Below are 13,630 nucleotides of genomic sequence, written 5' to 3' on the forward strand. Positions count from 1 at the left end.
ATTTTGATGTTTAGAACACTTTCCACTATTTTTCCTGGCACTGAAGTCAGGCTAACCGGTCTGTAGTTTCCCGGATCGCCCCTGGAGCCCTTTTTAAATATTGGGGTTACATTTGCTATCCTCCAGTCTTCAGGTACAATGGATGATTTTAATGATAAGTTACAAATTTTTACTAATAGGTCTGAAATTTCATTTTTTAGTTCCTTCAGAACTCTGGGGTATATACCATCCGGTCCAGGTGATTTACTACTCTTCAGTTTGTCAATCAGGCCTACCACATCTTCTAGGTTCACCGTGATTTGATTCAGTCCATCTGAATCATTACCCATGAAAACCTTCTCCATTACGGGTACCTCCCCAACATCCTCTTCAGTAAACACCGAAGCAAAGAAATCCAGCCCCAGGACTGTTGTTTGTTTTATTATTGATTTTGTGTGGTGGGTTTGTCTTTTTTTTTTGTATCTTGTAACCTGCCAGAAGCAAGTATTGGGCAAAATATCTTTGTAAATAAAGAGAGAACATCTAGTCAAGCTATTCTGGATTCCAGAGGGTGAAGAACAAGCTTTATATCTTGACTGATAGAAAGTCAATAGGCCAGAAGAACACTTTTAGGAGCCAGTGGAAAATAATGTGCTAGACAGAGTGCGAGCCTTTCCTAATTGATACCCCTAGAAGCCAGGCCCCAGGCACCCGGTCAACCCTGGAGGCGGGAGGTGATGTCTGGGGAAGGTGTTGGTGGAGTTCAAACCAGTGACAGCTGGGAGATGAAGGGGCAGAATCCTAGCGACCGAGAAGGATGCAGGGCCAAGGACCATAAAGAATCAAGATGGGAGTGTGGTGGCCACTCCCTCTGAACTAGACTTCCAGTCCTGGGGAAACCAAGTTAATAGGGATTGGCGAGAACCAGCAAATTGTTCCCAGCAACCAGAAGGCTACCGAAACCCTCTGGTGAGGTGAGCTCTCTCGCGCTCCTACAGCAGCAAAACTCTGCTCCTTCTTGTGGTTCCAACTCCAGGCTCCAGATGTTTGCTCCAGCACCAGCTCCAGCACCAACACACCAGACCTCCTTTCCCTGCAACCAATGTTCCCTCAAAATTTTGAAGGACACTTTTTTTTTTTTGTATAAGCTGTTTAAATTAGTGCACGGTGAGCCAGTAGAGTGCTATGAATATTGGGATTTCTTCTGCGCACTGTGGTTTGCTGTGTGTGTGCAGTGCTCACGACCTGTGTGCGCAGCTTAGAGGGAACAGTGCCTGTGACGACCCAGTTTCTGGCCACGAGTACCGGTGGGGCTAGGGAACCAGAGAATCTCCCACGAATGACTGCATATCTCTCTCTCTCTCTCTCTCACCAGCTGCCGTCTTCTGTGCCTCCCTTCCTTCCATGGTCCTTAATGCTAGCGCCTTCTGACATTACCATGAGAATTTCTCCATTGACCGAGCCGAAAATCACCACATCTCATCTGCTCATGAGTCACCAGGCTGCTGAGAGGCACAGATGAAGCAAATTTCTCATCTTGTTTGGACAGTGTGTGTGTGTGTGTCTTGTATTTACAGAGGGTGCGCGTGTCTCTTCTCGGTTGGGTTGAACTCTTTCATAACAAGTGGTGCATTCCGGGCCCTCTGTTGTCCCGGAGATGTTAATTATCCATGAAAAGGACTAGCTTCCTATTTTGGGCACCAGGTGTGCCTTTTATTGAAGCGATAATCCAACACACAGCTGTGTAGTGAAAGGTTAACAAGCATCTTCAGCTCCTGGGCAGACAAATGGAAGATGCTTAGCGGAAAGCAGTGACTGAAGGCAGCCTCCTGCTGTCGGTGGATACATGAAACAGCGCTGTTAATAGTTTCTCGGTGTTGCTGGTTAGTGGTTTTCTCACGTCTTCAGAGAATTTTAGTTTTATAGAGATGATGAAAGTTTAAAGGGCTGGTAACACTGAAAACTAAAGAGGTGTCTGCTTCATATATGAAATTGTTGCATTTCACGCAGGTGGCTGGAGCAGATCTAGGATACCCCAGCTGGGTGGATGCCAATCCGTAGCAGAATCTCAGGAGCAAAATACTTTCCAATGGCTTTCCCAAGTCTACATGGCTAATTTTATTTATTTATTAGCTTTTTTATACCGGTGTTCGTAAAGGTACATCACGCCGGTTCACATTATAACAAAAGAAGTGAAATTACATAATAACAGGGAAAAGGGATGGGGCAACATAGTGAAGCACAGAAGGAACAGTTCAAAAGCAACAACAAAACGTATCAAGAATATAACGAGGTGTACGTAACACAACTTCAGCAAAACGACTGAAGGGGCACATATGGAAAGTAGTGACTAAGGTGGAAGATGCTGTATCAGACTAAATGACATTTCAAGAGATTATCTCTGTAATGAGGAAAAAAGTATTCCAGGCAGAGGGGCTGTTTTGAGCATTTCGAAAATTAGGGCTGTAGAGAGAAGCAAAGAGTACCAGGGACTGAGCAGGATCGAGCAGGGAAAAGGGATCGGGAGGGCAGGGGTTCCTAAGGGTGGAGAAGTGGGCATCATAGAGGCATAAAAGAGAGACTAGTCAGGAAAGGTTTGCCGAAAGAGCCATGTCTTAAGTTTCTTTTTTTCCTAATAGTGGTTTATGAGCTTCTCCTCCAGGAACGTGTCTGGAACCTTTTTTAAACCCTGCTATGCTAACTGCCTTCACCCCATTCTCTGGCCACAAATTCCACACTTAAATTGTGGGCGGAGTGGAAAAAGTACTTTCTCTGTTTTGTTTTAAATGTGCTGCCTACTAGCTTCATGGTAAAAGGTGTCCTCTATTCCTAGCACCATTGCAAAGGGTAAATAACCATTCCAAGTTTTACTTGTTTCGCCCCACTCATGATTTAATAGACTTTTGACATAGCTTCTCTCAGCAGTCTTCTCCAGCCTGGAGTGCCCCTAAACCTGTGTAGCCTTCCCTCATAGGGCAGCTGTTCCATCCCCTCTATCATTTTGGTTGCCCTGCTTTCCTAGTTCCAATATATCTTTTTTTTTTTCAGTGGGATGTCCAGAACCGCACACGATGTTCGAGATGTGATTGCACAATGGATACGTGCCAGGTGATTGTAGCCTGGATTGGTCACTGTTGTTGGAAACAGGAGGCTGGGCTTGATGGCCCCTCGCTCTGACCGAGTAAGGCGACCTCTTATGTTCTTACAGAGGCATTATGATATTCTCATTTTTCTTCTCTAGTATATCTAACATTCTGTTTGCCTTATTGATCACCGCTGCGCACGGTGACGAGATGTCCACAAGATACCTTTCCTGGCTGACAACACCTGATAGGGAACCCAGCATCGTGTGCCATAGTTTGGATTACTCTTCCCTATATGCATCACTTTGCCCGTGTCCGTACTAAATTTCATTTGCCATTTAGATGCCCAGGTTCCTCTGTCACGCACGGTTCTCTTGCAGTGCCTCACAATCAGCTTGTGATTTGATAACCTCACTTATCACTCCCTCTCATTCCCTTTTCCAGATCACTTGTACATGTATTAAAAAGCAGTGGTCCTAGTACAGATCCCTGCGGCACTCCACTCTTAACCTTTCTGCAATGAGAAAAATGACTATTCAGTCCTACTCTGTTTCCTGTCTTTTAGCCAGTTACCGGTCCGCAACTGGACATTGCCTCCTATCCCATGACTCTTTAATTTCCTGGTCAGCCTCTTAAAAATCCACATGCACTATATGGGGTAGATTTTATATATTTGTGCGAGCGCGTACTTTTGTTTGCGTACCAGGCGCGAACAAAAGTACGCTGGATTTTATAAGATACGCGCGTATCTTATAAAATCCGGGGTCGGCGAGCAAGGGGGTGCACATTTGTGCAACTTGCGCGCGCCGCCTGTTCCCTCCAAGGCCACTCCGAAATCGGAGCGGCCTCAGGGGAACTTTCTTTCCACCCCCCCCCCCCCTACCTTTGTTGCCAGATTTACGCCTGCCGAAAGCAGGCGTAAATCTGCGCGCCATCACCCGACCAGGGGCTGGTCTGGGGGCCTCGGCCACGCCCCCGGGCAGGTGCCCCGGGACTTACGCGTGTCCCTGGGCTCTGCGTGCGCCGGCGGCCTATGCAAAATAGGTGCGCCGGCGCGCGTAAATCTGGCCAGATTTACGTGCGCAGGGCTTTTAAAATCCAGCCCTCAGTTCACCCTTGCCCACGTGGCCATTAACCCCTTAAAACAAATCTAACACATTTGTAAGACCAAGAAGAAAGGCATACGTAAGAACATCTATAACTCTTGATGCTACACGGCCCCCTTTTTTTTATTGTGGGAATAGTCGGTCTAATAAATGTACAACACTGAATGACTGCTTTCCCTACTTCACAGAACTTAGAACGCTAGAGATCTTTGACCATCATAATAGGCATCATTGTGTTATGCTTCTTCGCAATTTTGCACTCTGCATTATTTATAATCATAGGTCAATATTATCACCTCAAATTCTTTTTTTATATTTTTCTATACTTCATCACCTGTGATATTAAAATATGTCCATGATCTATGAAAACTTCAACTTATCTTAGATTCCAATTCTGATGATGATACAATCTTCATGTTCACTCCGAACTCTCTGTAAGGTATTGTAATTTGTTGCAGTTTTTAAATTTATAGCCTTCTCCTTGCCCACATGTTGTGATCTCCTTGCCCAGACACAGTGCTGTGTTTCGGACTAGATAATGTCCTTTCTCAAGGGCTTGTTTTTATATATCCAACATGGTTTCTCTCGGCGTTTTCGGCACGTGCCGAAAACTATTACATTTTCCCGGTTCACTATGATTTGCTTCAGTTTCTCTGATTCATCACCTTCAAAGAATGTCTGACCTAGATCTCTCCCCTATACCATCCTTAGTAAAGACCGAAGCAAAGAGTTCATTTAGTTTCTATGCTATGATCTTGTCTTTTCTGACTGCCCTTTTAACTCTTATTCATCTAGCAATCCAAATGACTCTGACACAGGTTTTGAATATGCTTGAAAAAGTTTATTTTGGTTTTTAGACCTCTCTGGCAGGCTTTTTTGCAAATTCTCTTTTGGCCTGCCTTATTAATGCTTTATATCTAACTTGCCAGTACTTATGCTCGTTCCTATTTTCTTCATTTAGCTCCATTTTCCAGCTTTTGAAAGATGTCCTTTTGCCTTTAATAGCCTTTTGCACCTCTCCATTTAACCATGTTGGCAGTTGTTTGGTCTGCTTTCTACCTTTTCTAATGCTAGAGTATATCTTGTCTAGGCTTCCAAGATGATGTTTTAAAACTCTGAGGACCTGTTGAGTGATTTATTTTATTTATTTAGTTATTTTATATACTGTCATTCCAAGTGAAGATCACCACGGTTTACAAAAGTAACAATCGTCCTTTAAGTCACTACATATTATGGTGTAACACGGATTGATATAACACATATTTTTGTAATATACATTTTGGTATATGATATATACATTGGGGGAACTCAAGTGGGTCATATGAATCTAGGGTGATGTTCTTATAAGTCCCAACTGAGGATGGGGGCAATAGGTTAGTAGGATGGGGATTCTGTTTAGTAATTTCCATGGTTGTAGGGGAGTTGTCATGAGCTACTTTGTTCTCTTGTAACTTGATATTGGTTTTTTTCGTTCTTGTTATTAACTCTGCATTCAGATAGAATTTATTTAGATATAAGATCTTTTGGCATAACATTCTGATAGAATTTCAGTTAGATTATAAGCATTTTTAAAAGCCAAGTTTTTAGTTCATGTTTGAATATTTTTCTTTCTGGAATCAGTCGTATTGTATCTGGTGGTCAGTTGCACAGTTTAGGGCCTGCTATGGAGACACGCGATCTCTTATCTGCATCAGGTGTGTGCTCCAGATCGTAAGTACAGTTAATAGTCCTTTGTTTCATTTCTTCCCTCCTGCCAGTAGAGGTCCTCGGTGGACCTTGTGGAATGTCTGCCTAGTCCTTCCAGCAATGTGGCCTGCTGTTTTGCTACTCTGGTAGGTCCTTCCGGCTCTGTTTGCTCATCCTGCTGGCAGCCATGCTGTTCCTGTGCTGCCTCAGATATAATCTACCCTCGCATTATGCACATTGCCACAGCTTAGTTTCAGATCTGGTCCCAGATGCAGCCCTGTTTTGGTCTCGTGTTTGGTAGTCTTAGTTCCAAGCCTGCCTTTGGTTTTGCCTGGCCCTAATCTGAGGCCATACATTGCCCCTTCTTTCAGGCCATATATTCTGTTTTGCCTTGTCCTGTTCTGTTCCTTTTGAATCCTAGATTCTCTTGGATTAGTGGGTGCTTTCTTGTTTGGTCTTGCAGCTTAGCCCTGCTCCTATGGGTGCATTCTGTTAGTGTGAATACCCTGTCTCTAATTCCTGCCAGCCACCAGCACCTGAGGGCTCAACTGAAGGGAAAGGTGGCAGGTATAGACAGAAGACTCCTGCTCCACCTGCATCCAGTCCCACGTCTTTCCCTGGGGTTACAACATGGGCAGTACACCCTGATATAAACAGCATCCATGCCTTATAACTGCTTCCTTTAGTTTTTTTCTTCTAATTTCTTCATTTTATTATAGCCTCCTTAATGTCCTCCCTTCAGTGATTGTTAAATTTGATCACCTTATGAACACTATTACTAAGAGGCCCCGTCATGGTTACCTCTTGCACCAGAACCTGCATCGGACAGAGAATTAGATGCAGAGTATTCCCCCGCCCCTCCTCGCTTCAGTGCCACGGCTAGCTGCTCCATGAAGCAGGCATCTATGGCATCTAGAGCTTTACCTCCCTAGCATGTCCCAACAAGACATTTACCCAGTCAGTATTGGGGGAAATTGTAATCTCCCGTTATTATTATGTTGCTTAATTGGCTAGCTTTGGTAGTTCCTGTTAGCATTTCACTCTCTCTTCATCCTGGCCAGGCGGAAGGCAGTGCACCCCCACAGCTGTACTTTTCCCCATCACACAGGGAATTTCCATCTGTAGAGATCCCATAGTGCATTTTGTTTCCTGCAGGATTTTCATCCTGTTTGATTCTATGCCATCCTTAACATATAGTGCCACCCCTCCAACAATTTGACCCGGCCCGTTATTTCGATGTAATTTGTTTCCTGGTATCGCAGTGTCCCATGGGTTATCCCCTTCCTTCCACCAGCTCTCTGAGATGCCTGATAGGTCCACATTTTTCATTCCGTGCCATGCATTCTAACTCTCTCTTGTAAATATCATCGGAGGCGCGCTTGCCCAGCCTCCGAGAGCCTCTCCCCCAGTTAGCACCGTTGGCACAGCAATTCGTCAACGAAACACCAGCATTCAAAATTCCACTGCAAGGGGAAAAAAAATGTGCTGTTGCCTTTCAGCACGTCCTGGCAGAACTGAAGTCGGGGCTTTCCCACGGAGTAATCAGTCCTTCCTTCTTCCTAAGCAGCACTTCGAGGAGAGAGCTCCCGTCATCAGTTGCTTTACATTTCTAATTGTCACGCTGCTGTTTATGGAACGCTGTATACCGCAGGGATTTATGCATGTGGAATGGAGGTGTCGGCTCAGGAATGAATTTAGCCGTTTGCAGGAGTTAAATAGCCCTTGCCACATATTCCCCGGTCTGTCATCTGTGGCAGGCGCAGTCCCTCTAGATCCAGATGGGTATCGCTGGACCCCCCACAGCTTGCATGAGCGATACTAGGACTCGCAAAGGCTGCCGGAGCCAGCTAGCAGCTGGAGGAGTCCAAGAACTACCAAAACATCTTGATACAAATTCTGCAGTGCTTTTTTTCTTTTCTTTTTAAATTTCTCTCTCACAATTTGGCTCTGAGTAGAGAGGGATTTAAAACTCGGTTACTAATTCTTGTTGATGGTCTCCAACAAATTATGGGCTCGATGCATGACACAAGCACAGCACTGTATCAGTGCTAGAGAAAACTGGATCTTTTTTTTTTTTTTTGTGCTGGACCAACATAAGAGGTGCCATGCTGAGTCAGACCAATGATCCAGTGAGCCCAGTATCCTGTCTCCAACAGTGGGCAATCCAGGTCACAAATTACTCAGCAGATCCCACAGAATCGATCCATTTCTTGTTGCTCACTTCCAAGGATTAGCAGTGGTTTTCCCAAATCTACCTGGCTAATACCTGTGCATGGACTTTTCCTCCAGGACCTCGTCCAAATCCCTTTTAAACCCAGCTACTGTATGCCAGATGCCTTGACCACATCCTCCGGCACCAAATTCCACAGCTTGATTGGGCGTTGAGTTAAACAATACTTTCTCCGATTTGTTGTAAATGTATTGCCTGTTAGTTTCATGGAGTGCCCCCTCAGTCTTTAGGGGATGCTTAGTTACCCTTCTAAATAGTACTATTTACCTGTTCCACCCCATTCACAATTTTAGAAACCTCTGCCATATCCTCTCTGTCACCTCTTCTCCAAGCCCTAACCTGTTTATCCTTTCTTCATCCCTTTATCATTTTGGCTGCCCTTCTCTGTACCTTTTCTAGTTCCACTATGTATTTTGCATGCAATACTCGAGGTGCGATTGGACCATGAATTGATACGGAGATATTATGATATTCTATGTCTTATTCTCCATCCCTAACATTCTATGTGCTTTTTAGGTTGCAGCTGAGCTAAGGATTTCAATGTAATGTTCAAAAGGACTCCAAGGTCGTCGTCGTCCTCCTCAGTGGTGACTCCTAATATGGAACCCAACATTATGTATCTGTACAGGTAGATTAGGGAAAGCAATCGCTATGCTTGGAAGTGAGTAACAACAATATATCTACTTTATGGGGTCTTGCTAGGTACTTGTGACCTGGATTGGCCACTGTTGGAGACAGGATGCTGGGCTGGAGGCTTGGCCTGACCCAGCACGTCAGTGCTTATGTTCTTATGTAGTTAGTATTGTTTTCTTAGGTGCATCATTTTGCACTTGTCCACATTACATTTCATCAGCCATTTAAGTGCCCACGCGCCCAGTCTTGCAAGGTTCTTCTGCACTTGCTCACAATCTGCTCATGTTTTAACAACTTAGAATAATTTTGTCTCATTGGCAGATTAGTTCACTTCACTCATTGCTTCCATTTTCAGATAATTTATGTATATGTAAAACAGCACAGGTTCCAGATTTACTTTGCTACCTGCCTAGAATTGTGGCTAGAATGGGCTATACGTTTTAAAATGAATAAAATTAAATCCATTTTGACACTTCCCCATTAGGTCATGCTTATCCATATGGCCAGTAATTTTGTTTTTAAGAATAACTTCTACTGGAACAGATATCAGGCCCACTGGTCTATAGTTTTATATCATCCTGGAGCCTTTTGTAAAAATTGGCTTTATATTGGCCATGCTCCAGTCTTCATGTATTGTAGTTTTTAATGATTAGTTTCAGGTTTGCAGTTTCATGTTTGAGTTCTGAAAGAACTCTATGGTGAATACCGTCTGGTCCTTGTGATTTGTTATTCTTTAGTTTGTCGATTTGCTGTTACATCTACCTTTTTCACAATGATTTGTTGTAGTTTATATAGGTAATCACCATCAATAAAAACATTTCTAGTGTGGGTATCTCCCTGACATCCTCCTTAGTAAAAACAGAAAGAGGTTCCGTTGTGCCACAAGGAGTCTACATGGTCTTAAACTCATGTGCTACCACTTTGTTCTTTTTGTTGGTGCGGCACAAGTTGTATCATGGCCTACAAAGATTCTGCATTTTTCCCATAGACACATGATGAGAGAAGCACCTCAGGGCATGTGACCCTACTGTATTCAGAACACCCGATATTTGTGAATGATACCACTGCCCAAGGCTTATGGGTACGGTAGTATTCCTGTACTGACTAAATTGTTACAGAGAGCCTCTAAAAATGTGGTTGGATTATGTTTGATGTATATAATTTTTGTTTTTATATATGCTTATACTCTGAAGTAGATATTCAAACACTAGATAGGACTTATCTGGCTATCTAGTGGCAGCTGAATATCCAGTAATGTTCAGAGGCTGCTCCATAGTCAGATAAGTCACTTATTTAGCTATCAGAACAGTTGGATAAGCTGTGGGTGGATCAGGGCAGTGCTACCTAGACAGATAAGTTATCTGGCTAAGTAACGATATTCAACCTTTAGTGGATAACGTATTCAGGTCTAAACTTAGGCAGATAAAGTCATATCCATTTAAGTAGCCATGCTGCTGAATTTCCCATCTAGGTCTAGCAGGCTAACTTAGAAAAATGGATAGTTTTCAATATCTATCCCAGTATGTTTAGATCTGGAATATTTTTGTTTTGCGTTGGGTTTTGTATTTTATGGCTGTGTTTTGTTGTTGTCTCTTTTAAATTGTATATCACGTTGTGCAGTCTGGGCTGAAAAGGCGATTACATCATTTAAAAAATATATTTAATTTAGAAAAAAAGTGTTGAAGGACAAATCAGTACAGTGTTGCAGAAAATATTTTTCTCCTGGGCACTGTAAAATTGGCATAGAAGTACATTGGGCATTTTGGGACCACATTGTCATCCAGTATTTGGTTTCATTAATCTTGTGAAATGTTCCCTGCCTCTCTGGACATGGCGGACATATTCAGATGTATCAAAGGAAAAGCAGTGGGAAGCTACAAGGATGACATTGTGGCTAAATGATTTTTTGCTTTTGGGGTGAGAGTATGTAATATACAGTCCATTGTTCCGGTTGTTATACAAGCCTGATTGTTATTAGACACTGTGTGTGTGTGGGAAGGGGTGAGGGGTTTGGACTCTGGGAGGAGCAGTAAGAAGCAGAGGTCATTTTGGGAACAAGAGGGCGAGTTATCATTTTTGCTGCCTCCCGTTGAGGTTCATGGGCCTGACTGACATATTACAAACTTTGAAGGCTATGACGTGGAGCATGGAAGAGGAGGGGAAAATCTAGGCTAGGGTGCGTCAGCAGTGGCGGAGCACCACTTGGGTCTGATCGAACATGGCAACCGTTCATTGCACTGGCCGGGTGCTTCCGTTAGAAATGGGTCAGGATTCAGGGGGAAGGAAGAGAAGAAGGTGGCAGCAGGAGGATTATGGAGGACTGTTGGAGTACAGCGGCGCCTTTTGGAGGGGAGAGCAAGGAGGCGAGGCGAAGTGATGATCAGGTAATTAAGCTTCTCGAAGAATTATTAAACACAAAGTTATACGGTTAGTGTCTAATCTAATTAATAGGGTGATCTGTTAATTGCACACGTCGCCAAGCGTGACATTCGACTTGTGGCCTCCAACAAGTAACATCTTTGAGAAAGGCAGAGATGTGTTCTTTTGCTGTGAAAGTTTCATTTTAATTAATTTTAAAAATAATGATAGTGAGTTTTAGGCTAGGTAATGCTCTCTTATGGGCCATGCCTTCAGACTCTTATCTGTTTGTAATGTTTGCTGGAATAATCAAGGCTTAATTTAAAGAGACCTTTATTTTGCATTTTATTATCATTATTACTAGTAGTAGTATTTACATTTTATTATTTTGCTTAGTGACCAAAGCTGCTCTAATTGAAGTACAACAATATCAAACAATAATTAGACCTATAAATGTAGATACAAAACCATCCCCTAAAAGCCCAACGATGTAATATCCCCTCTGAAATCAGCTCCTCCCCTCCGGAAATAAAGCTTTGGAAGTCTCCATCTACCGTCGCCTTCTCCCACCCCCCCCCCCCCCAATAATTAACGCAGCAGATCTATAACCCCACCCATCTTCAAAAGACTGCCAGCTCTCCGTATCCCCCTAGAGCAAGATCCCTGGACCTGCTGTAAGCTACCATGTGAACGACCCACTGGCTCCCTAAATGGGCTGCTCTTCACCGGCCTTCTAGAGCAGAATAAGTTTGACACCCCCCCCCCCCCCCCTCGCACCTCCGTAGCCCATGCGTTGCCAGACTTTGTTGCCTTGTAGCCACCGGTCTGGCTTCCAAGCTCCTTCAGAGGTGGTTACACTAATCATAAGGCCTGAGAGGGAGAGGCCTGGCTTGCTTTTTCCGATAGCTTTCCTGCACGCGCTTCTCTCGTAGCCGTAAATGTCAGTCGGGGAGCGTTGACATGGATCCTGGAGCTGATGGGTAGAAAGTACACATTTCCAAGACGGGGGGGGGGGGGGGGGGGGGGTGAGTTGTCCTCTCCCCGCCGCCAAGGCCGATAAGAATCCCGGCTGCGGTGTTCTGTATCATTTGTAGGCTATGCAGATATTTTGTTTTTGGAAGACCCAGTAGGAAGGGCATTGGAGTCATCTACTCTTGTAGATACGAAAGTGTGCGTTTCCTTGGCGGGATCTGATTTATCAAGAAACACTCTATAAGCCATCGAGTACCTCGGAGCTATGCAAAGCAAGCTCTGATTGTGGCCCGAATCTGAGGTGCTGAGGCGCCAGTATTCAGATATACAAGGTGCTCGGCTTTGAGAGGCTCCTGTATCCCGAGCTGAGCCGCCTCGGTTCTCAAGGTTCCTAAATTTAGGTGTCTCAAAAGTGTAGGAAGTTAAGCACCTGGTGCTTTGCACTAGAACTCCCCTAACTTGGGCAGCAAATTTTAGGCACAGCTGGAACAACCCTAAATCCAGCCACCTGTCATCCCCCTTCCTCCCTCTTTCCCGCAGGATGCAAAACGAAATCGTGGGGGCGCGACATCCACTCAGATCACCGTTTCCACTTGGGAAAAGTTAAAAAAAAAAAAAAAAAAAAAGAAAAGAAATCCTAATGGGACAGATGGCCCTGCCTAGCCGCCGTGAGAATTTCCGTAACTAAGCTGAGAGGACGCAGCGTCTGCAGTTGCTGTCGGAGGAACGTAGCTCCAGGCTGGGAGGGCTTGTAAGTCCCTGTCCTTCCAGCTTGGTTAGGAAAATGTTCGGGGTGGCCAGGCAGGCTTCTGGGGCTGGGAGTAGGGATTGGAGGGGGACCCTTGGACACGCTACAGGTTTTTTTTTTTGTTTTGTTTCTATTTTTGGGTCAGTGGGAGGGGGGAATTGGCGTCTGCCCTGCAGTTTTACAGGGCCGGATTTCTATTGCCGGCACCTATAGGCAGTGCAGCTGGGGGAGGAGGCGGGCACTTACCTACGGTGGCGCCTTCCTGATCCCACAGTGTGGCGGCAGCAGCGACCTAGGAGAAGAAATTCAGCGCGGCGACTGCGGCCGCTGCACCCTCGAGGCCCTGCCCCCTGCTCCCACACTGGCTTCCTGTTACCTAGCGCTTAGGTGTGTTGTTGTTTTTTTTTTTAATGTGAGCTTTAAGCTTTACTTGTCATCTGTTAATTTGCCTGGATTCTGTGCTCGCTTGTTCCCTAGCATCTGCTCCCTCCTGTAGCGCAATAGTTTCCAGTTCGATTGTGCCCGATCTTGAAACACGAACGGCCTCTGTTTTCAAAGAGTTTAGCTCAAGTGCGTCGTTGGTCATCCAGGCCTTAATTGCAGTAATGCATTCTGAAAGATTGCGTAAACCAGCTGCTCGATCTTCCCTGAATCTCATCAGCATGAAACAAAGAGCCGACGCCAAACTTAGGGATCCGGCTCCCCAGCAGGTGGTGAAGAGCGCTGGGGAGAGGCGAGGTCCTCCGCGGTGGACACCTCCCTGAGACGGCTGCCTTGGTTTCTGGGGGATGCATCTGTTGCCGGTTCTGAAAATGAGAGGGGCGGATCCACCAAT

At 44.8% G+C, this 13,630-nt stretch overlaps 1 protein-coding gene across 9 annotated transcripts in view; it reads left to right on the forward strand.

The window, feature by feature from the left end:
- Positions 1 to 13,630, forward strand: part of RAB3B (RAB3B, member RAS oncogene family) — a 97,393-nt gene that overhangs the window by 18,534 nt on the left and 65,229 nt on the right. For 7 of the 9 annotated variants that reach the window (XM_029618706.1, XM_029618702.1, XM_029618701.1 and 4 more), the window contains one exon: positions 3,028 to 3,087. The exons of the other annotated variants lie outside the window; for them this stretch is intronic. In XM_029618706.1, the coding sequence (XP_029474566.1) occupies positions 3,028 to 3,087 (60 nt within the window). The remainder of the gene's footprint in view (positions 1 to 3,027; positions 3,088 to 13,630) is intronic. 9 annotated transcript variants of the gene reach the window in all.

Source organism: Rhinatrema bivittatum, chromosome 10 (assembly GCF_901001135.1).
Source record: "Rhinatrema bivittatum chromosome 10, aRhiBiv1.1, whole genome shotgun sequence".
In the NCBI taxonomy this organism is placed as follows: Eukaryota; Metazoa; Chordata; class Amphibia; order Gymnophiona; family Rhinatrematidae; genus Rhinatrema; species Rhinatrema bivittatum.